Source organism: Anomalospiza imberbis, chromosome 3 (assembly GCF_031753505.1).
Source record: "Anomalospiza imberbis isolate Cuckoo-Finch-1a 21T00152 chromosome 3, ASM3175350v1, whole genome shotgun sequence".
NCBI classification, from domain to species: Eukaryota; Metazoa; Chordata; class Aves; order Passeriformes; family Viduidae; genus Anomalospiza; species Anomalospiza imberbis.
In genome coordinates this window covers 25,546,893-25,571,402 of record NC_089683.1, presented here as the reverse complement: position 1 = coordinate 25,571,402, position 24,510 = coordinate 25,546,893, and the positions used below count along the sequence as shown (strand labels likewise).

General features: G+C 42.3%; 2 protein-coding genes and 1 long non-coding RNA gene across 4 annotated transcripts in view; 1 reads left to right on the top strand and 2 right to left on the bottom strand.

The window, feature by feature from the left end:
• Positions 1-1,310: 1,310 nt before the first annotated feature.
• Positions 1,311-9,442, bottom strand: BAG2 (BAG cochaperone 2). Of its 2 annotated transcripts, none has more exons than XM_068183683.1 (3): positions 9,065-9,442; positions 3,104-3,213; positions 1,311-2,141 (listed from the first exon to the last, which is right to left on the bottom strand). In XM_068183683.1, exons 1-3 carry the CDS (start codon positions 9,232-9,234, stop codon positions 1,741-1,743), a joined length of 681 nt encoding a protein of 226 aa, XP_068039784.1. In that variant the 5' UTR covers positions 9,235-9,442; the 3' UTR covers positions 1,311-1,740. The 2 variants fall into 2 exon arrangements, with proteins under 2 accessions (XP_068039784.1, XP_068039786.1); XM_068183685.1 differs by lacking the exon at positions 9,065-9,442 and adding an exon at positions 6,310-7,211.
• A 95-nt stretch (positions 9,443-9,537) lies between these two features.
• LOC137470415 (uncharacterized) lies at positions 9,538-16,132 on the top strand. The gene is made up of 2 exons (XR_010997040.1): positions 9,538-9,604; positions 12,654-16,132. It is a non-coding gene; the product is annotated as an uncharacterized lncRNA (long non-coding RNA).
• ZNF451 (zinc finger protein 451) overlaps positions 15,686-24,510 on the bottom strand; it is a 31,802-nt gene continuing 22,977 nt past the window's right edge. The window contains exons 14-15 of the mRNA XM_068183715.1: positions 18,814-18,888; positions 15,686-16,812 (exon numbers count right to left, since the gene is read on the bottom strand). Of these exons, the coding sequence (XP_068039816.1) occupies positions 16,757-16,812; positions 18,814-18,888 (131 nt within the window). The 3' untranslated portion in view covers positions 15,686-16,756. The remainder of the gene's footprint in view (positions 16,813-18,813; positions 18,889-24,510) is intronic.

Genomic DNA, 24,510 nt, shown 5'->3' with positions numbered 1-24,510 from the left:
CTTCTGCAATACTGGGATAGCACAAATGCTGTAAAAAATAAAAATTCTTCTAGGTATCAGTACAATGAAGAGGATTTAAGAAAGAAAACAAAAAGGCTTTTTGCCTGAATAACCTTATAATGGCCTTAAAAACCCAAATATTGAAGGAATAATCTAAGCAACAAGAAGCTGTCTTCAACTTGTGTTGCACAGCATGAGTTCTGAAAACAACCTAGGCTGTGTATTACTGTAAAGGGTTTTAATACTGTTGAACAGCTTGAAGATTTTTTTAAGTGGAATTACAGAATTAATGTCACCAACTCTTAGAAACTTCTCACAATCTCAGAGCTGAAACTTGAACTGCATTTGAAGCACCCACCTGAAGTGCCATTTCTGCAAATTAAATGCAGTGACAGTGACCTCATAGCAGCTGAAGTTTCCAAGGACAGCTCTTTAGTTTTCCTGCAGAACCCCTGGGGCCATTCAAGGCATTTAAAACCACAGGGTTCCTGACTGTTGGCTGTGCAGGAGCCTGATGTGCAGGGTCTCACCGTGGGCTGGTGCCCTCAGAGCATCAGGTGTGACACTCCAGCTGTAACACCCTAGGCACTGCCACCAAGGCAGCTGTGGTGGGTGGCATCACTCAGACACTTTAGGCTCCCTTCAGCTGAGCTTTAACCTGAGGCAAGTTCAGCAGGCTAATGGCTGAGCCAGAGAGCACCCTGCTCCTCTCAGGGCACAGCCACCCTTGGGTGAAGTACTGCAAGACTGGGCAGGCTCCAGGGGGTGACAAAATTCCAGGCACACCCTAAAATCTGCAACTTTTGACCCACAGCCACAGAGCTCAGTGACGAGGTGCAGCAGTTACTGTGGGTGAGAGAGTGGAAGATAAACCAAAAACTACTCGCACAAAGAGGTGAGTAATGCTGGATGTACAAAGTACCATCCTACCCAAGACACAAATACAGTGTTTGCCTGGTGAGAAGTCAAAATGTTTTGCTCTGTGGCTTCAGAGATGATGAAAAAGTGGAGTAGTAGTTGATGTACAATTCCCCTTTGTATTATCTTTTAAAAAACACACAGCAATCTCAAATGAGCTTGTGGGAGCAGAATGGTTCACCAGGCATGGGGATTTTGAGAGTCAGGTAATTTCTAGCCTAGCTAGTGATCCCTGGGATACATATGTTGCTTTTCTCTTCGTTACAAACTGGAGGTAGCTGTCTATCTCTAGAAAAGTATTGTGATCAGTTTATTCAAAATATTCAAAAAGTGCAAAATTATAAATAGTAATGAGTAGGACACTGTGTTGTTTATGAAAATACCATAAACAGTTTATTAATTCTTTTGATTTATTGCCATAATTTGTCTTTTGTCCCCAAAAGTCTGGTTCACGCACTACATATACAGGAGAGAAAAGCTGAAATCTCATGATAGGACAAAATAACTTTAGCTTAAAAAACCCAGGAGAATGGAGGAAAGGTTAGATTTTCAGTTTCTGTCAGTTCAGCAGAAGCACAATTACAGTTTGCAATAGAGCAGCACTGACTACAGAAGAACTGATAGCATTCCTTACTGCCAAAAGAAAATGCCAATGCTACCAAAACCCATTAAATGCTTGCACCTCGCAATCAAAGATATTTTGGTGTGTGTGGATGTGTAGATACGTGTGTGCTCGTACAGAGAATTTTTTCTTGGCTTCTGTGTGCTTTTTATGGGCACTTGCTCATCCTGTGGTATGCCAGAAGTAGCCAGGAGGATACATTAATCCTGTTTGCTGTTGCAAGACTGCCGAACAGATGATTTCTGATGCTCCAGCAATGTGATGGACTTTTCAGAATTTTCCAAGTTTCTGAGCAGAGTCTCTAGGCGCCTTTTGATTTTCTTCTGATCCTCAATGGCACATCCGATGACCACAGACTGAAATTTCTGATCGATGGGTCCTGCTGGCACGTCGGACGTGCACGCACCGTAAAGTGACATTAAGCGCATTTTGGCGTCTTCCAAATCATCGAGGAGTTTATTGACGATCTCATCAATCATCTTGGTGGCGTGCAGAAGGGATTCCTGCTGCTGCGCGTTGCGGATGGTTTCTACGGAAACCTCCACAGTGAGGGTTCGGCCCATCAGGCGATTAGCAGTCAAATTAAGTTCTTCTCTCTCACCTCAATTCAAAACAAGAAAATATTCTTGGTTACAGGCAAATACTTTCCTGTGCAAATAGCATAATCAAGACACTCAAACTGCTATAACTTAGCAGTAAACAACTTTTTTTTTAAGTAAGTGACAATCAACAAGATTTCCAGAAGGCAGAAATGAGCTTTTTACATTTGCCCAAGTCATACTCGTTTCATAGAGTGTGATTTGAAATGAGGCATTAAACTCTACTAAAATTGTAAGCAATGTTTTTCCACTGCTGACACAATGCTTGCTGTGTCACTTCAAAGCAAAACATACAATATTGTGAGGAAATACTCAGTAACAGAACTGGCTTATTAAGGACTTCTGTGCCATTCTGAGGGAGCGATTTAGACAATACCCCTGAAGGCCATAAAGAGAGAACTAGATATAATAAGAGGCCATGAAAAAACTGGTTTTCTGTTTTTTGAAAGCATAGCTGCTTTTTGGAAATATGAAACATAGGCTCTTCAAGAGCCAATAAACTAGCAATTTAAAGCACCTAATAATCAGGTTGAGGGAATATATTTAAAGACATGAATCACACAACTATGGCAATGATCTTAATCATCAGGTTCTTGCAGGCTGTACACTTTGTAGTTCTCACGCCTGTCCAGTAGTCAAAGCCATTTTCAACTGTGTTATCATCATCAATGTCTCTCCCCCAGGAGAACAATGTCAGTCTTGATTTTGAAAATGTATCAGTGAACTGAGTATAGGCTTTCACATACACAGTAGTGATGTTCATGGTAGTCCATCCACTTAAACAGCATGGATTTAGTCAAGAAGAGGAGATCTCAGGATAATGAGTGACACTTCAACAACCTGAGCTGGCTCCAATGCTGCACCTTTACCAGCAGCAGAGAGCTGCTTACAAAGAGCTGTCCCCTAAAAGGTGGGCTGATTAGACTTTGGGTCAGTTGGAGGGTACAGGAAAGCAGCTTCTCACCTTCACTGATGTGCCTCATATCCTGACTGTTCTGTATATTGTGGATCATTTCAAGTAGAATTTCTTTCTCTTGCTCCATAGCAGATGCTGCATCACGGAAAGCCTCTACCCTGTACATGGTTGAACCAAACAAAATGTTTAAATAAGAAAACAGCTGTTCACCTATATAGCTGCAAGGAACTCTTATTTTAAACTTTGGCTTAGAGTAAGTACAGTCAGTTCTTAGTTATCCGTGAGACAGACTCTGACTTCATGACCTTCTCTATTTTAACTTCACTTTTCAAGACTCAGTATAATTAAACAAACAAATGGAGGGGCAAACAGAAACAACAGCAATTCAATCAGACTTAAATCTTTAATTTTACTGCCAGTGCTGTTCTGTCCTACTCTGTGGTTCTCTGGATATGCAGAGCCTGATGGTACTACAGCCCCATAGCAGAAGTTCTGTAGCCAACTGGCAATTATCAGCTGCCTAACTAGGAGAGAAAGGAACCAAGTCCCCATCAGGGAACTTGGCAGTGAGGGTGGCAGCTGCAGAGATGGAGGCAGCAGGGGGCCCTGGCTCCCTGTGTGATCACCGGGCCAGCAGAACCCATAGAATCCACCTGCAAAGCAACAAACACTCCAGAAAACTGCAACGTGCCAAACCACCCCTTTCACAAAGGAGAAAACCCTGGGAGTAGACAAAGCTCACACACTTTTATTAACATGACAAGGCTTTCTCTGACACAAGTGGTGTGCCTTGGTCACTGGGAGAAGATGCTGGACTGCCTGCTCCCATTCTCACTGGTGCTTTCTATGGAATGATGCTCACTGTGACTCACACGGGGAGGAAGCTTCTGTGGGAGCAGCTCCTATTCCTGGGCTTGCAAGGAAGCATGAAACTCAGTCCCTCCTGAAACCAGACCCCTACTTCAGTCCCGTTACTGTGCTGAAACTCACATGTAATGCAGTGAGGACAAGGGGAAATTCCATCAGAGACTGCTGCCCCTCTAACTATTGGTCCTGGTAAGGTGTGTGGTTCTGTGACCACAGCCTGCCCTCCTCATGGCATAAAATGCAGACTCAGCTCACCATGGGCAATGTGAAAATGTTGCATGAGAAATCTGAGTCCAGTTTCTTAATTCATGTCTTATTCCCCACCACACCACAGAGGGGGCTTTTGCATTCAGCTGAATAATGGAAAAGAACACTGGAGAACTCTAATGCAACACTTTATTTGACCTGATACATAAAGGGAAATGTCCCACTCCCTTGGCTTTTCTCTGAGACTTGAAAGTCTTGCAGAGGACTTTCCAAGCTGGAACTGGCTACAAGAGTTGCACCAAAACCATCAACTCTGCATTCACAGGCCACACAGAAAAGCAAGGGTATCATGTGAACCTGGCTGATGGTTTGAGATGCTTGCAATGCACAGCTCGGGAGGTCTAGCTGCATCACGAGAATCCATCCATCTATAACGAAATGTTTAAATGTTTCCCCAGAAAAGGGGAAACAAACCAAAACATTGTTAAGTCTCTTAGGTGCTCTACACTCTTCAACATTTCTGGGTGCTGCCCTGAGACAGCAGTGGCTCGTTGCTGTCTCTGCAGATGAGGGCACGTCTCCTGGGACAGGAACGGAGCTGCTGCTCCTTCCTCACAGGCTGGCTGAAGGCAGGTAACTTCAGGAAAACAGCAGTAAGAGAAAAGAGGGTGAAAGCAGAGGAACAGGAGCATTTGAGGATATAGTCACTCTTCACATGCAGCCTGCTCACAAAATGATTCTGTTTTACAAAATATTTAGCTTAATTTAATCAGTGAAAGCACAGGCTTCAGGTCTTGCCTTTAATATTTTTTTTCTGAGGAGGAGTGGGAAAAGTTAATGCAATGCAAATTCATGCCAAGAGCAAATACTTTTAATTATTATTTTGGACTGGTTAGTAAGAGCAATGAGGCAGGTGGAGTCATTTCATACTTCAGATGTCTCTACTTTATAATTTAGGAAGTCTAGTAATATTTTCAAAATGCCTTGCCATGCCTTTTTAAAAAACCTAGTCGTTGGAAAGTTGTAAATTAAAATTCTGAAGTGCAGACTTTCAATTTTGATAGTGTTTTAAAATCAGATTTTGTATGTCATTTTACTGACATAAAAACTGAAGGTCTGCCTTCAGTAGATAGATCAGTCCATGATTTCCACCAGCTTTGCTAGGTCCTAAGAAGAATGTGGAAAAGCTGCATTGCAGAGATGTATCCTGAATTGGTACAGTTCTAAAGAGATGCCTAAAATATCACTGCTTCCAAAGGCCAGCTTGGTATGTGAGGTAGGACCTAAAAGCCAAATTATCAGAATTAATTTGTACTGCAAAAAAAGAAAAACACAGTTCAGCAACTAGAGCTTTGATTGACATTAATTTACTAAAGGTAATATAACCAAATCTTAAGAACTATTTTATTTGCAATAATTGCTTCTTCAGAATTATTTTTACCATTTCCTAAACTGCAATATAGAGTGCCACATAACAGTGGGACAGGGTCATTTCACAACAGTGTTCTAGTGGGAAAAAAAAAAAAAACCAACAAAAAAAATGGAAACCAGTCACACCAACTTCAGAAAATAATGCATCAGGATCACACCATGCAGTCAGTTCTCATAACTTTATTCCTAAAATGTATGGTTTCTTAACTTCTTAACTTTGTAAATCTTTCCTCTCCTTATGTGGGGAACCCAAAAAAAGCAGTTGGAAGATTTAAACCTCTAACAGAGGTGACTGATGTGGGAAGGCGTGGAAACACAATCCAAGTCTCAAAAAAACAACCAGCCAAAGAATAAAAGGTGAAGAAAAATGAACACAAAATATTCATATTTATTTATAATAAATAAATACTCACAATTATTTATAATTTATAACTAGGCATATTTATGCCTAGTTATCAATTATGCATAATTATAAACTAGGCATATTAGTAAATAATTAGGCATATTTATAAATAATTATAAACCAGGCATATTTATGCCTAGTTATCAATTATTTTGAAGGAGCAGTATGGTCTTTTTTCCTCAGAGATGAAAACGTCCAATTATATTTTTACTTGGATTGTATTTGTTGCTTTGAACATCAAATAAATATTCCATCTATTACCTAACACTGAAAAAGACATTCCTTACTTCTGATTTTCCCTGTTTGTGAGCAATTAGCTGAGCAATGCCCTTTTTTTGCTACATACCATTTACATGAGCAGAGCATTCCCCTGAGAAACAGGTGGACCAGGCTGTGCTTTTGTTTCCACATGAGAAACTTGACACCCGCTTTCTTAGGACAGCTGCAATAACTCTGTCCTTTAAACTAATGACTGACTTAAACAGCCCACTATTAAAGCCCACGTGCTGGAGGTTCAGATACGTTTTCAAAGGAAATAAGAAATATCTGAGGATGGAGCAGCTTTTTTTCCTGAAATGGAGCTAATGAGGCACACTGGAAGGAGACAAAACGGGGTTTCACCCTGGCATCCTCAGCTCTTTCAGCTGAGTGTCCCTTCCCGGGTAAGCAGTCCTGTGAACACTGAAATGAATGGTGGCGGAACATGGTTGATCCAAAGAACAAGATAAAAAGTACAAAAAATGAAGATAAAAAAAACCCAGCAAGAATCTGACTTACCTCGTGTATCATCACACCTAAAACTGTGTTTTCATTTAACACAACCAACAGAACTCAGTGACTCATAAACAGAGCCTCTGGTCTGGCTTCCAGCTGCTCCTGAGATATCTTGGCAGTCACGGCAACACGAAGGGCCAAGCCCCTACAAGGGGCAAATGTGCCACCTGCCCCCCTCGCCACCTCTGCCTCGGACACTCGCTCCCGGGCACTGCCTCCCAAATTAATTCCCCTTCCCTGCTCACTTTCCACACAGAAGAAATCCCCTTTGCAAACACCTATCAGGGAGGTACAAAAATACCCCATTACTGTTGGAAAATAAGCTCTCACAGTGGAAAGAAAGAGAAGGAAGGCTGTTCAAACTGGAGCAGATTACAATGCCTTTAAACTGAAAGAAGGTAGACTTAGATTAGGTATTAGGAAGAAATTCTTCACTATGAGGATGGTGAGATACTGGAACAGGTTGCCCAGAGAGGTTGTGGACACTTGGAGGTGTTAAAGGCCAGGTTGGATGTGGCTCTGAGCCACCTGGTCTACTGAAAGGTGCCCCTGCCCATGTCAGGGGGTTGGAACTAGGGGGGACCTTTAAGGTCCCTCCTAACCCAAACCATTCTGTCATCCTGTGGTTTCCAGAGGGATGAGGCTTGCTTCAGAGTTCAGCTGACCTTAAGCAACTTGAGAACTGAGGATTGTTGAGGGTTTTAATTAAAGGCTGTAGATCCGTTTGACAAATTTTCACTTATTGTATTTACAAACAACATCTTGAGGGTCTATACCAAAACCAAACAAGATGGAGAAGGAGAAAGTTTGGAAGTTTTTCCTCCTGTCATTCAAATAAATTTGAAATGAAGCATGTGGATTAGTTGTGAATAGGAAAAAACCGTAAGACTTGAGTGACTTTTATCAAATTAGACTTTTTTTTTTCTCATTACTATTCCACATTTAGAATTATGGCTGTCTGAAAGAACCACAGCAAACTGGGAAGTTTAATTGAGGGTTTAATTGCTGGCTAACCAAACTGTCTGCTTTGTTTCAGAGTCACTCAGCAAATCTAAAACACATTTTTGCATATTCTCATGCTAATTTTTGGATTATATATTCATCATACGCCTAGACCTGGATGTAAGCAGTGAGACTTGTTTGCAGACAGTGATTTTGTTTAGTCAAATTCAGAGAAGTCTGCAAAGGACTTCAAGGAGATTTAATCAAGCTAAGTGAAAGGCTAATATAACAGCACATCGAGTCCACTCCTGAATAATGCAAAGTAATGCAGGCAGAAAGGGGAAATAAAACTCCTGCATCCCACAAAGCTCTTTTAATTACAGGAAAGTCCTAGAAACATTCTGGGTGGCTCTGTGAAAGCTGCTGATCAATATGCAGCTGTAATGAAGGAAAGGGTGTGTTGAAACAGTACCAGAGGAGGTGAATCAGTGGCATCCTGCACATCCATCCACCTCAGAAAGGACACTATATAATTTAGCAGAGCTGAGAGGACAGGGAAGATGATTAAAGGCAAGGTATCATCTCTCATGAAGCCAAACCGGGAAAAAAGTCAAATTGTATTATTTAGGGAACGTCAAGTAGCAGAAAAAGTTAGGACATATCTTTGCACAATGATGAAATTCACATAGCATTTACAATAACTTTGGAAAAACACACCTCAGCTGCAGAATGCAATGCTGTTCACATTTTATAGTGACACGTTTTCATACACCTCAGAGAGGAGGTGGACACAAACACAACAAGAACATCCACCGCTGAACCAGTAAGTGCAAAGGGAGGTTTGGAAGACGCGAAGCCTCACACGCCAGCATACAGCACTGCAGCTTAAAGGCTTGCCAAAGTCTCCGAGAGCCTGAATGACACCATGTTTTATCCTCGGATTTCCTGTATCTCCTTATAAAACACCTGCCCGCAGGTGCGGCATAGGGGCGACAGGGTGGGACGACAGTCACGGTGCGGGCTCGTAGCCGCCGTGTCACAGCTCGCAGAGCACAGCCCCGTCTGCTAAAGGCTCCCCACACCCTGAAGGGTAACAAATCCGAAGCAGCCCTTCGCGCTTTCTCTGAAAAACGTCTACTTTCATACACTCGTATAGATATTCCTATTTTCGTGCATTTCCAGGCCATGCTAACTCACCTTTGAGCAGCAGCTCCTATTTTTAAACTTTGGCCCCCATGGAGGAGAGCTCTTTTTCCCTCACACCGCCCGCCCCGCGCCCCAGCCCGGGGAGGGCTCCGCGCCCGCCGCCGGCCCGCGGTGCGGAGCCGCCGGCTCGGGGCCAGCCGGCTCCCCGGCCCCTCCCAGCGCCCGGCCCCGGGCCGCACCTGAGCTCCAGCTGGTCCAGGTTCTCGAGCAGGCGGCTGGAGCGGTCGGCCATGGAGGTGGAGCGGTAGAAGCGGCCCCGGAGCTGCCCGCCCGACTGCTGCTGCTGCTGCTGCTGCGGCTGCTGCTGCGCCCCCTCGCTGGCCTTGGCGCTGATCCTGGCCTGGGCCATCCCACCCGCCGCTGCCGCCGGCGGAACCTCGCTGCGGCCGCTCCCTCCCTGCGTCCCGCAGGCGGCGGCGGCGGCCGAATGCCGGCACCTCGCTCATGGCCAAAGAAGGAGCCGCCCCGCCGCCGGCCCCCGCGGCCACCCCGCCCCCGCGCCGGGCCCGCGGGCGCCGCCTCACGCAGCGCGGCGGGGCCGCCTCGCCTCGGCCGGGGGGCAACGGAATGGCCGGACGGGCCAGGCGGGGAGGGACCACGCTGGGTCATCTGGGCCGAGCTCCCTGCCCCCTCTCGAGTGAGGGAGACTCCGCAACCTCTCTGGGCAATCTGTTCCGGTGCTCGATCACCTCGACAGTAAAGAAGTTGTTCGTATTCAGGTGGAACTTCCCCTCCTGCGCATCAGTTTCTGCCCATTGTCTCTTGTCCTATTACTTGGCACCACGGAGAAGAGGCTGCTCCATCTTCTTGACCCCATCTTTGGGTACGTAATCGCATTGATGAGGTCCCCTCTCAGTCACTCTTTCTCGAGGCTGACCAGACCCAGCTCCCTCAGGCACTCCTGGAAAGAGAGATTCTCCCGCCCCTCGGCTGAGCGCGCTGCCCCGGGAGCTCCCCGTCTCTCTTGTCGCTGCGCTCTCCGCGCACAGCCATGGCGGCCGGCTGAGCCGCGCAGGGGCTGCGGCCGCAGCAGCCGAGTGTTGCCGCTTGGGACCGACACCGCAGCGTCACCTGCACCTGCCCCACGCAGGTGTCCGGCCACTGCGCACCCCGACACACGGCAGCCGTGTGGTGCCTCCGCTCCTCGCTGTCACCATCTGGGGCACAGAGAGACACGGGCTGTCCTGCTCCCGTCTCCACTCCCCTTTGTGACCAAAGCAACAAAACCCGGACCAGCCAAAGCAGCATGAACTCTGGCTGTAGTTCAGCCAGAAGGTACGGGAGGAATAATGATATTTTCGATGTCTGTATTAACTTCGTGTGAGATGGGAGCTATTGGTATGAGGATTTGTGTTCCGGAACTGGTCTGTATGGTTGGTTCATTGGTTTGCTCTTTCATTAAAGAAAACAAGAAACCCACAACTCTCCAAACAGTGGAAAGTGCAAGAAACAGGAGGAGACAAAATAAAGGTCTTTTAAAATCCAAAAGCTTGAAAGGAGAGAAAAGTCAAACCAGAGACAGCCCTTACTGCAAGCAGAACCTAAAGAAAACTCCTTAAAAAAAAAAAAAAAGAAAAAAGAAAAAGAAGAAAAAGGTACTTTGGATACTGCTACTTAATCTTTCTCCTGCCAACTGCAAGAGCCCCCTACTACTTGCAGAAAAGCAGCTGTTTCACCAGCTGTTATTGTAAGATTCTACAAAAAAGCTTACTGGAAGTAAAAGTGGTTTATATTCTCTTTCTGTGCCAGAGAGAAAATATTTCATGGTAGCCAAGGTAGTTGATCTACATCTAGTAATGACTTGTCCCAAGAACATATTTAATTTGCCTGTATGAAATGGCTCCTTCTTTCTCACAAGCACCAGCAATTCAAGTCACACATAAGTTTTACTTACCACTACTGTGAGTATTTTAAAAGGAATTTGCTTACCCCAAAAGACGAAGTTTGGGCAAATACCGCATGGCTCCAACAGACCAATTTTTGGCACCCAGTTAAGAGGGATTTTGTTGCACAGGGATACTGTTTTGTATGCTTATCCTTCTGTGATTCAAAATAGCTGTTTTCTCAGGCTTGTCCATTCAGAATGATATCATGTCCCGAGTACTCTCGTTAAATTAATTGCCTGAGTTTTCTTTGTTTTACATGGTTGGATAAGCAAGGCTCATTGCTGTGAGCTCATGGAAATAGCTTCAGTTGAACAATTGTTCCATCCATCTCTCTACAGTCTCTATAGAAGATAATTAAAAACCGTTTCCCACCCCAAACAGAACCCATTTGTAGCCATGACACATAGTTTGCTACCATTTATTTCCTAGGATCCTTCTATTCATCCCATGCCAATTTATTAAGCTTCAATTAGATTGGGTTTAAAAAGCAGAAATCAAAGTAGCTGAGCACTTTTTTCCTCCACAGGTAAACAGGGGTTTAATTGCACACAGGTAGAAGATACAACACCTGAATCAGAGGCACAGAACAGCTCTAAGTGTCCAAATGTATCACACTTGACTTATCCTCTTTAACAGTAAAATGACACTTTACACAAGAAGGAGGAATAGCAAAACTTTGGAAACAAAATGCAAATTTAAAAGCAAAAATGGTCTTCCAGGACAAGTCTTGAAATTACTGCCTGTAAAAACTGGGATACTTTCCGTTTCAGAGACTTGGAAGGACCTTGAAAACTGCTTTTCCTGCTCTCTAGAGTAGGTTGCCCCCACCCCCTCTATTTTTGCCAAGGTATGTAAAGGCACAATTGACATCACTTTTCCAAAATAATAACTGGTTGGTCTAGAAAGACTGGAGTCCATCCCTGCAGGAAGGAATATGATTTACAGCTGAGTTGGAGGAATTTTGAGGACAAAAGGCAGGAATTGGGTCCTTCAGGGAGGCAAGGAGGAGGAAGGGCCCCTGCACAGGAAACAAAGCACATATTTCATTCTCCTCCTTGCCATCACTGGTGAAGCATGTTCAGGACTGCTGGTGATGCCATGCTACATCCCTGTCTTCTCCCATGTCCCCAACATCTGTGGTCATGTGAAAGACTGCACAGCTCTGCTCTTGCTATGGGCACCAGCAAAAACATGAGAAGAGGGTGTGTATCCCATTGTTCCTGCATTCCCATCCCAGTAGTGAAAACACTGGCTGTCTCTTGTTTAAAGTACAGTGTTGTAAAAAAATGGGTGCTGATTGCAAAACAGAGCAATGAACAGAAATCTCATTCACATGCACAAAGTCCCTTGAGGCAGCAGAAAGAGCAACTTTCCCAGGTCTCAGACATCTGATGTAAAGTCCCAGAGCCAGGGAGATGACCTACACCAAAAGCACTGCAAAATGTAATACTACTAAATAGCACCTTAGTTGCAGCTTTGCCTTATTTCAAATCCTGATACATGCCTTGTCACATATCCTAACACTTACATGAGCTGTCATGGAACAGGATCAAAGAGAAAGTCCACACCCAAGAAATGCCATGCAGGATTATTTTCCTGCCTTCACCTACAGGAATTTAATATTTTCAAGCTGAAAGAGGGGAAATTTTGTTTAGATACTAGGAAAAAATTATTTTCTGTGAGGGTGGCAAGGCACTAGAACAGGTTGTCCAGAGAAGCTGTGGATGCTTCATCCCTGAAAGTGTGCAAGGCCAGGATGAAAGGGGCTGACCAACCTGGTCTACCGAGAGGTGTCCGTCTCCACACCAGGCTGGAACTAGATAATTTTAAGGTTTCTTCCAACCTAAACCATTCGGTGGTTAAGAACCTCCCTTGTGTCAAGGTATTCTGGAAACACAGCAGTTCCCAGACGTGGCTGAAGGATGCATCCATGGCTCAGGCCAGCCAACCAAAACCAGCCTGCAGTCTTCCCCAGCACCACAATAACAATAAAGATGGGCCAACCTGACTTTTCAGGGTATTTTCCATCAAAACACATCTGCTATCACAGTAGGCTGCCCCCTCACTTCACACCTGCTGAACCTGTGCTGCTGTGTCTTTACTGCTGTTCTTACCAATGCTAATTAAAGCTAGCCCGGGTTTGCCTCTACACGCTGCAGTTGTTTTACTGTGTAGGCAAGCCCCGAGGTCCCAGGCCTGTTAGAAGTCTGAAGCCCTCTGTCTCAGGAGCAATCTGAGAGCTGCTATGACCATTTTGGGGCATGCAGCAGTTCATTCTCACTGGAGCAAAGTCGACGATTAAATGAGGCAGTGCATTCTGTACAGCTGCAGATGCTCGGTCGATTGACAGTGGAGCTCTGAGCTAAAAAGCAAAGGGAAGGACTCCTAGAAATTAGGATACTGCAGTCAGTTAATTTGCACAGATTTACAAAGGGAACTTTACATTAAATTTCCATGCACGCAGAGCTTTGCTGTTCAAGTACGCACTTGGCATGTTCTTGCCATTTCCCATAAATTTTCTGACTTGTTTACATCCACTTTTAGAATTATCTCAGGCCATATTATTTCACCCAGATTGTTACTACTGAGCACCAAACCCTTTGAACTAAGAATTTCTACAGGAAACTTCAAGGGGTTTAGAAGTGCCAAAGAAAAATGCAGATGCAAACATTTCTAAAGCTGCTTAGCTGGAAAGAATTGCCAGAAAGTATATTTGTGCTAATGTAAGCCAACTTTTCTGAATTAATTTTGAAACAATTCATCATTCATCTTCCTCAGCTCTTTCCAATTTACAGCAGTCTCTGTAAACATAGCCAGGACACTGCAAGCAGATGATAGAACACTTTCCTTTTAAGAAAGACGATGGCGTAACTTCATACCTCTATAAACTTCACTATATTTGGTAAAGATTTCATAAAGGTTTGCATTCCACAACCACTACAGGAGCAGTGGTGGTCATTTCTGTATTCCTTGAAGAGCTAAGAACATTAACCCACCACCCGAAACCTACATACAAAGCAAGTATCTTAGAGTTAGCTAATCTCTCTCTCTTCAATATTATTAAGCAACAGAAGCAACCAGACAGATATAACACTTCAGTGCTCCCGTGACTTTAGTAACAGTTGCACTGGCTTATTTGTCGGCTCACCTTGTGTCTGAATATGACCAAAAAGGGATTTTGTTTCGTAAGAATGTGGCACACAGAGCACCAAAGAATTAAGAGCCTTTTACCAATCTCAAATTGTCACAGTTTCAGTTTTGTAAAATTTAACACATATGCCATTCCGAAATTAGGAGCACTGAAATTAACAGCTGGTGGTAGTCAGGTAGATTAGACTTTTTCCTCTTTAAAGATAAATACAAAGAAGCACTACTGAATTACTTTAGGCTAATGAATGAACTCAAATATCACCACAAAACCAAATGCTCTTGAAAAGGGCATGAGAAATCACTTCTAGTACAAATGCACTGGGCAAGCCCCTTTTAACAGACAGGTTGTGCTTGTAAATGCAGGCAGATTTCTCAGCACATGAAGGACAAACCTCAGAAATTTCAGCCAGTTAAACAAGACTCACCAGACAAAACCACTGGATTTTGAAACACATTTACAAGACAACATTTTCAGTTGAAGGTGTTCAACCACAAGATGCTGGTGAGTAACAAGTCACATGTCTATACATGCAGTGTTTTAAAAGAATCCAATTTTCTCTGTTCTTCTGGAAACAGAAATATCACAAGCCTGTGATGGCAGAAAATTTCACAAAGAAAAATCTTAGTTAAGGGAGAACCTCAAAGAGACCAAAATTTTCTTCAAAATGAGGCCAAATTTCAAGACGATACTAATTCTGAAGACTACTGTTATAAAAATAATAGAGAAACTAGAACTCTATTTAGTTGTTTTATAAAAGCCAAAGTAGCAATGGTTGGGATTTGCCACTTGTTTTGGTAAGCAGATGACAAGGCCAATACAATGTGTTTAATAAGTGGAGCTTCAAGTATACAGAGTATGTGTGCACACAGGACTTTTTTTTAATGCAACCAATTAAGTCATGGCCTATCAGGTACAAGCAAACTTTACATTTATGACAGAATAAAACGTTATGAAAAATAGAGCACAATTCTAACATAGCAGACTCTCGAGATCTATCCAGGTTTTAAACACCGTGGAGCCAAAGAACTTTCTCAGACTTTCTCAGAAACATCTCTTCATGTGAAAGGAATTTGAAACTTCAGGATCTATATAGAAAAAAACTTGTCCAAAAGCTTCTATAACTTAGATGGAGATGCTTTTGAGGATGAAAATTGTTTTCTGTTTCATTCCACTCTTTAACGGAAGCACTGGGAGAAAGGGTGGGAAAAATTCTGGAACTGAGTTAAGCTAAATACAGCAATAAATTTATGTAGCTAAAGACAACTCAAAATCTCCCAAAATAGGGCTCTCTCAGGAGCAGTGTGAACTACACACCTGACTTTTATCAGAAGTACAATTAATCCAAGACTGGCAGTAGGAAAACAAGCAACAGGCACAAGGGGAAAACCACTAAGAGGTCCTGTTCACCCTGTAACACGTGGTAGTCACACTCAAATGTTCAAACTATTTTCTAGCATTTGAACAGTTTTTTCAAGCTGCATGATTGCTAATGAGTGCTAGATACCTCACTAGATTCTTCTTTCATTCTACTTGCTTCAGAGATAGCAATTATATCAGAGTAATGATTAGAAATACACCAGTGTCAGTCTTCCAGCTTTTCTAACCATGATGACAAACAGCTGTAGTTATGCTGATTCTTTGGAATAGTGAGAAAAATCCAGCCCTCCCCACATCATAATCTCCACAAAAAGTATCTACTTGCATAATGAGTATTTAAGGATACAGCAGGCAGAAGCAAACTCGCAAGGTGAGTGAATCATAAAAAAGAATTAGGCTGGAATTTTATTACACTGAGATTTCTTACTGATTGACAGCAATCATTAACTGAAGGACAACAGGCTGGTAAAGCTGGACAGTTTGCATAGGTATTTTTAAACAAAACTGAGAAAGATGACAGATAATTTTAAACACAAATAATTTCACTTAAAGTAAGGACAGTACAAAAATAATTAGCACATTTACATTCATTTATCCAATGCCACCTCTTCAGGAACAGAAGAGAGCAAAGACCATAGTATACAGAAATATTACAGTTTAAATCTTCTCACATGTATTCCAAACAGAAACTAGGAAGTTTATTTAGATTCTGTTCCCTTAAAAGGTTGTTCCTGCTTCAGGTAAGGGAGAGGCAATGAAGTCATCAAACTTTAAGCCATCAAATCCAAATATTCTACCAGTATTGAAAAAGCAAACACATTTATAAAAACAAAGTTGGTAAACTAACTGTACAGCCTGTGGTCCTGATTTGGACATTTATAACAAACAGGACAGAGACAAAATTATGGCCTATGAATAAAACCAGCCACAGGCAAGAGTTAGGCCATATGTTCAACAACCCTGGGATCCAAGCTTCTCTTTATAACAAGATTAGCCAGGCAAATCTGAGATAACTGGAGTTTACTATTTTTATCTGTTGCAAAGACCACATGAAAAAGTAAATAAAGTCAATGACATTTTGTGACAAAAAATTTAAATACAAGAACCAATTTAAGAAAAGAAACCTGAACAACAAGGAACCCCAAAATACCTAGTAAGACCAGCCTACTAATTAGGCAACAATTTCAAACACCTAAATTGGAGAGACTTAGTCATCACCCCTAAGAAACAAATATGAAAAAGCTTAAAATTTTATTTTTATCAAACACAACACATTGCAATGAATATGAATAAACTCCAGCTGTACATCAGAATGACAGAGGACACCAGATTATTAATCTAACAATTACAGACATTTCAAAAGTGGCATTTCTGAACCCATGTTAATAGAAAAAACAAGCTTCCATTTTTGTGAGCAGTTCTGATGGCATGGTGTTAGTGTACTGAACTATCTTCATTTACATTTCCTCAAGGCTCCTTTTGATAGCTTCTTGCAGTTCTACATCTTGCAGTTCTGCACAAACAAAAAAAGACTGTAATGTCAAACTGCAATTGATAACTAGCCATAAACACAACCACCTTAATATTACTACAAAAAGCATGAACTTACTTCTGTGGGCAAAGTCAGTAGATTGCAAAAAAACCCCAACAAACAGATGAAAATATTTTCTCTCCTTGTTTTATGCTATCTTTTCAGCACTACAAAATGTGGAAAGCACCTCTACAACTTTTCACTGTATTAACCAGGAGCAGCCCAACGATTAGTTTAAGACCATAATTGCAACTATGTATTTACTGATCAAACTAATAGCAAGATTAGAACCTGTATGTATGCACCAAGAAAAATAAATTATATTAAAACAAAAAACCACAAACACATAACAAGCAGAGAGGTTTCAGTATTTTCATCCCAGTTCCTTATCCAGAGATATGCCCATACCTACATTCTGACTTGGCACCAGTGTTGCCACTCTTACTAGGCAGTCCAGAGAAGAATATAAAAAAATCATTCTCAGCAGTAAGAATAGTCCAGATCAGGGCTGTAACAGGTTTCACGGTGGGGAGGAAAATCGCATTGCACTCATCTGACTTCTTAACAATCTCAAACAGCTTTCATAATACTCAAAAAAGAAACTGTTTTTGCATTACAATGAGGTTGTTTTGGGCACAAATTGCTTGGTGCTAGTGATCAAATACCATAAATTTGACAAGGTTTGCACATACAGCAAATATTACTATCAATAATATAGCTGGAAAAATTAAAGCAGCTTTCAGACACGCTATCATTCATTAATTATTCATCTTCTGCTTTAGGAGGACACAAGCACATCCTATTAAAAAGAAAGGTCTATTCTTATGAAAAAGGAAATAGAATTTTAAAACTTTAATAATTGTTGGGCTGTTGTATGTGAGGCTGAGATTTGGAACAGAGATCATATCACTGACTGCTCTCTCATGCATTTGGACTTTCCTATAATATCCAGAACTACTGGTAACAGAGAGTTGCTTAAAGGAAAATACTACATGCTCACAGAAACAAACAAAACCAAACAAAGACAGAAAACCATTTGCAGACAACTGCTTGCATTAAAATATGTTATTTAGCCACTATGCCTGTGCAAAAATACAAAATTAGGTCCAAGTTGTGACTCATCTGAAGCCAGGCTGCTTCATAAGCGCCTCTGCACTGCAGCATCAGAAGTGGGACCTCTTGCATGCACCAAATGCCACTGCTATCCCAGTACTAGGGGAGCCTGAATGCACCAAACTTTCAGTGCTGGAGATGAATGCTGGACATTTAACAACAGTGTTTAGTAACAGCTAGTAAACTTATAACTGAGTAAATTCTGGGAACATAAGATTCAGTAATCAGTTTTATCACTGAGCTTGTACAACTTTTTTGGGTTTTTTAGTTTATTTCCATGAAGTGGAGGGGCAGAATCAAGTCTTTCAACAATAAATTATTTTCAAAGTACACTGTGGTCTGTCACCAAAAATGTATGACTATATTGAACACCACCAGTAAGCTCAACAGCAAAAGGATGAAAACCATTTCAAATAATGTAAGATAGGATGTGAACAGACAGATGTGATGCTGATTCAACCTTGTGCGTAACACTACAGCTCCTTCAGGAGACCAGAACGCTTTATTGTGAAATTATATCTAAACTTGAATTATTTATTCAGGAGTTCAACTATTTAGTCAATAGTTCTGCTCTGAGACAACAAAGTCATATTAAACTGGTACATAGTGAACTCAGTCAAGTCTTTAACTGATTGGTTCCCTGTGGTGTCCAATGAAATAGATTTTTAGTCTGCTGGCATACTTTTCAGATTAGGAATTTTTTTTTAATTTATAACTCATCACAGCATTCTTCACTGCTCAAGACTGCCCAGCATAGTTTAGAGAGTATTCCTAATATGCCATTTGCTATAAAACTGATTCTAAGTTTAGTTTCTGTATCTTCCATAATTAATAGTGCTCTTGAACACAGAAAAGTAAAAATTGACAGACCTTCCTGTTTCTTTGTTTCTTCTAAGCTCCGCTTCAGTGTTTCTTTCATATCTTCATCCTCTTCACTATCTGAACCTTAAATGCACAAATGAAATAAATTACACATTGCTTCTAATAAAAGTATTAACAGCCTCTCTTGCATTTCTCTTACTGTAACACAACTGATTCAAAGAGTACACTTGTTATGATCTAAAAATCAAGATAAAAATACATTCCAGTGGTAGTTTAAGACAGCAACTCAAGAGACAGTTTTGGTTTTTTTTTTCAGCTACCCCCTTCCCCTTCTCCCCACAATCCAGAGGCACATTGCTTCAATTTTTTATTATGTTAAAGCAGTAACAAGAAATAATAGGTGCAGAAGCTACAGTCATTTGTGGGTTTTCTGGTAATATTCAGTTATTAAAATAGACTCACTTTGTATAAATTACTCACTTTCTATAAAATGTATCAAGGATTTAATTATGGGAAGAAGTGCTTTAGCATGTCTCTGCCTACATGCGACTGCAGCTGTGTTTTATTGCCCAAATACTGCATTTGAACAAGGGAGTGCTAAAACTCAATCGAGCAGTGCAATTCAGCAGATGCTGCTGTTCAAGTCTCATATAACCAGAAGGCTGATAGACTTAGTTTAATCTGTTAATTTATCACAACCCAACCCAGCCAAAACTCCACAACCTTTCCCTTTCTTAATAACACTCTTCACAGGCTGGTTTCCAGCTCCAGAATGATGACTTTATCTTGAAGTGTCTAGAGCACCTGAAGTGGTGTGGGGTTTGTTTGGTTGGTTGGTTTTGTTTCTTGTTGGTTGGTTTTTTCCCCATTAAACAGAGGCACAGAAAAGTACAGGTTAAAAGCCAAGCCAATGAGTCACGTTATGCATTCATGCTCCTGCTAAAGGCTATTGCTATTTTGGGAGATGGTCTCTGTAATGAGGTCTTACAGTATTAGCAATCGACAAGGTTTCCTGCAGTCATACCAACAAAAGCACTCCCCTTAAAGTCATCACATTTATTACTACATCAAAGTACTTCTGATTACATTAACCAGCAAAGAACTTTCTGATATGGCCATCTAACTTACTGTGTGACTTCTGCCATTTTGAATTACCCAACTTAGCTATTCAAACTGTCAGGTATGCTTCCAAAATTTGTTTTCAAACCTCTGACACACCATCTGTTTGAACAGAACCTTGCTGACTTTCCCAATTCCAGGAATAAAAATTGCAACAGCTGGTGTCAAACAGTGATCAGCAGCCCAAAAATATGCCAGAAATAGATAGTTAGAATGGTATTTCTCCACTCACTTGGCAGACTGACTGTGAACTCTTTTTGGAGCTACCTAGTATTTCTGAGCAGAAGCGATACTAATTTTTACTTCATTTTCCAAAGCAAAGCAAAGCAAAGAAATCCACACCCCCTCGTCCCCAAAGCAGTCACTACAATTACTAATGAAAGGGAGGAAAAAGTGCAAAGGAAAGACTTTTTGCAAGTGGCTTCTCCCTTATTAACTATGCTTTTAATCTTCCAGCCTGGAAGACACATCAGACTGCTCTAAAAAGTTTTATACCTGTTAGAGGTGGAACAGTTGAAGCAATCACTCCCTAACTCAATTCTTGGCTTAGTACACATGACATAAAAACACTTCCAGGGATGGGGCATCCACAGCTTTTCTGGGCAACCAGTCAAGTGCCTCACTACCCTCAAAGTAAATAATATCTTCCTGCCATCTAATCCAAATCTTTTAGTACAAAATAATTTCTCCTTGTCTTGTCACTATCTGCCCATGTAAAAAGTCCTTCATTTTTATGCCACCCCTTTAAATACTGGAAGGCCACAATGTGGCCTCTTTTCCAGCTGAACAACTACAACACTCTCAGCCTTTCTTTCCAGCTCTCTAATCATCTTTGTGGCCTCCTCTGGACCCACTCAAACAGGTCCATGACCTTCTTGTACTGAGGACCCCAGAACTGGACATGGCACTCCTTGTGGGGTCTCATGAGGGCAGAGGAGAAGGGCAGAATCTCCTCCCGTGACATGCTGGCCACTCCTCTTTTGATGCAGCCCAGGATGCCATTGGCCTTCTGGGCTGTGACCACACACTGTTGGCTCACGTCCAGCTTTTCATCCATGAGAACCCCAAAGTCCTTCTCCACTGGTCTGTTCACATGCAGCTCTTCTCCCAGGCTGTACTCATGTCTGGAATTATCCCCACCCAGGTGCAGCACCTTGCACTTGGCCTTGTTGAACTTCATGAGGTTCTCATGGGCCCACTCCTCAAGTTTGTCCAGGTCTTCCTGGATGACATCCCATTCTTCAGGTGTGCCGACTGCACTGCTCAGCTTCATGTCATCTGCAAACCTGCAGAGGGTGCCCTCAGTTCCACTGTCTGTGTCACTAGTAAAGAGACTGAAGAGTACCGGTCTCAAGACAGAGCCCTGGAGCTCACCATCTGTCACCAGCCTCCACTTTGATGTGGAGCCACTGACCACAGCTCTCTGGCTACGTCCATCCAGCCAATTCCTTATCCACCAGTAAGTCCACCCATCAAATCTACAGCTCTCCAATTTTGAGATAAGGATGTCATGTAGGATGGTGTCAAGGCCTTACAGAAGTCCAGGCAGATGATATCACAGCTTTCCCTTGTCAAGCATTGCAATTGCTCCATCATAAAAGGCCACCAGACTGGCCAGGCAATGTCACAGAATGGTGGAGATTGGAAGGGACCTCTGGAAGTCATACTGTCCACCCTCCTAGCTCAATCAGGATCATCTACTGCCCAGGACTCTGTCCAGATAGTTTTTGAGTACTACTGAAAAGGCAATGTAGTGGGGAGCTCCAAACCTGTTAGCTAATACCTTACTGAATAAGGTGAAAGCATCACTTTCCTCAACCTATGGCAACAATCTTCCTAATGTGGCCCAGGGTACTGTTGGACCTCTTAGCCACCAGAGCACACATTAGCTCATAGTCAACTTGGTGTCCACCAGGACCACCAGGTTCTTCCCTACAAAGCCATTTCCCAGCTGGTTGACACCTGGTCAGCATATATTGATGCTTGCAGCTGTTTCTCCCCAGATGCAGAACTCTGCACTCCCTTTGTTGAACTTCATGAGATTCACTGTCAGCCCACTTCTCCTCTGCCAAGGTTCCTGTGGATGGCAGCAGAGTTCCTGTGATGTATGAACTGCCACTCCCAGTTTTGTCTCATCAACACACTTGCTGTAGGCATACTCTGCCCCATCATCTAGGTCATTAACAGACATTAAAAAGGATCAGCCCCTGTACTGGGACACAGCTGGTTCCTGACCCCCATGCCACTGATCTCCAGGTTCCAGGTCAGGCTGTTCAGCCAGTTTTCAATCCACCTCAGTTTTCTCATCCAGCCCACACTACATCAGCATATACTCCTGATACTGCTGGCATCTTTTAATGAAGAATGTTTGAGAAACCAGGCATGTCCTGTCCCTCTTGTTAAAATGCTCAGCACATGCTCTAGCTCTCAACTCCTTTGGTGTCAGAGGAAAAGCAGCTGCCAGTTTCAGAGGCAAGAGATCTTAAGATCTCTTGTACTATTCTATAGTACATTTTGTCAGATACACATCAGGTAAGATTTCTTTCAAAAGAAATCCTACTGCTAACTATTGTCCTCACATACTGACATATTCCCGCCGGAAGAATGAGAAAACAGGAAAGCAAACTCCGGATGAATATAGAGCTCAGAGTGACTTTTTGACATTTCATGTCTCTCAGAAACCTGTCCTGGGGAGACCAGTAACTTTCACAGAATGTAAGCACCACCCACTGTCCTGCCATCAAAGCACCACAGCTTGAATTTGGATTAGCTTGCCACACAGCTCAGGGTAACATCCCCCAACTATATCTTCTTCTATATACCCCCACTAATCTTCTTTTGCAACCTCCCCAGTTACCACCAACCCTTTCATAATTTCCATCAGGTTTGCCACCAGAGACTCCATTTCCCTTCCCCAGCCTTCCTCCTGCTCCCTCACCACACAACACACCTCTTGTCTACTGTACAGTCTCACCTTCACTTCTCTCCCAAAATACTCCTTCTCTTAATCTTTTCATGGACTCCCAATCTCACGTGCCTCTTTCCCATTCCAATGTACAGAGGCATTCACATCACACTATCTCTCCAACCACTGACCCTTCTTTTACAGCTGCTGTCTGGAGTTTTAGTGCTACCTTATTGATAACATTTGTTAAATCAGTCAGGATCCCAGGAATTTCTTAGCCAAAATCTTTAGATCAGTACACCACCCTTACCTTTGTTAGCAATCACATTTGGTATGTGTGGCCATGCTGCCTTTTAAAATACTTTCCTTGACTTCTGGAATCTTTTCTTTCATTCCTTTTTTCATAAGCCCCTGGAGGATCCTTCCCACATACTCTTCCCAATACTTACTGCTCTAATCTCTTTTCATATTAAGGTAATATTATCTGTAGATGCAAGTATAGCTACTCCCAGCTGAGGGTTACCACCTCTCTTCCTCCATGCAAAGCAAGCTTCGCTTTATGTATCTCTGCCTACAGTTGCTCATTCAAGTGTAGGACAAATAAAAATAAAGCTCTCAAGCTGCCACTCTCCTCCAATTGCATTTCTTGGAAACTGTGGCCAATATAATGATAGTCACTCAGGCTTTCATCTAACCTTTATCTTAGATTCCTCTCTCAAATTCAAAGCCAGATTTAAGCTAAACATCAATAATTTTTTTTGTATGATCTGAGTGGTGAGGTCTTCCCAGTTCATCCATTGGCCTACAATTATTGTTCAGACTCATTATCTTAGGTCTCAGTACATCGCTTTCTCCCTAGGGCATACACATACAAGAAATGCCACTGACATACCAAACTCAGTAGTAACTTCCTGCTGTAGCTAACACAAGGTTACAACTGAAGGGTGACTTTCTTATCACTCTCTACTGCAAAAAGCTGTGGCTGCTACAATAAAGGAATATATTACTAGAGAAACTATGATTCACTAATGGTGCATCACTCTGCAGATGCTCATGCCCTTCACATTCAGTTTCACATTCAGGAAAGTGGAGACTGTGATTTGCAATCTGTGTTAACTAGAGGTTTGGAAAAACAGAGACAAGACAGATGTAGCATTCACACTGGACCTCAAACTGGACCACACACAGATGTTCACCCATAAAAAACTTCACTATGGAGAAGTAAAGCAACTATTCTCAATGTTTTTTATAAATTTCTTCTTCTGTCCTCTTAAATTACTTTGTTGGCTGTTGGTGAAATGAAAGGTTTTGGGCATAGTTGGAGCTTGGAAGCTTGGGAGCATTCATTAAAATGAACCAGAATCCTGCTCTTCCAAATGTAAAATCTCTCATGGAAGCTGCATCTGGTAGTACTTAAACACTTCAGGCAAGAGTAGCAGGTAGACGTAGGCTGGCAACACCATTTGTGCACAGTGAAATGTACTTTATGGGTCAGTGAAAGAGGTATGGTGGCTATTTGGCAAACAACACTACATTCAGTATACCACTGACTCTGACAGGCTCATGAGACAGACTGGCTCTTCAAAAGAAAGGACAAGAAATACTTTCAAAAATTTGTTCTTATTATTTAAAAGAGTCTGTTTTACATAAGAGCTCAGTCACTGAAGGATGTCATTTGAACATAACTGGGAGAAATACTGTTAATCTAAAGACATCCACTT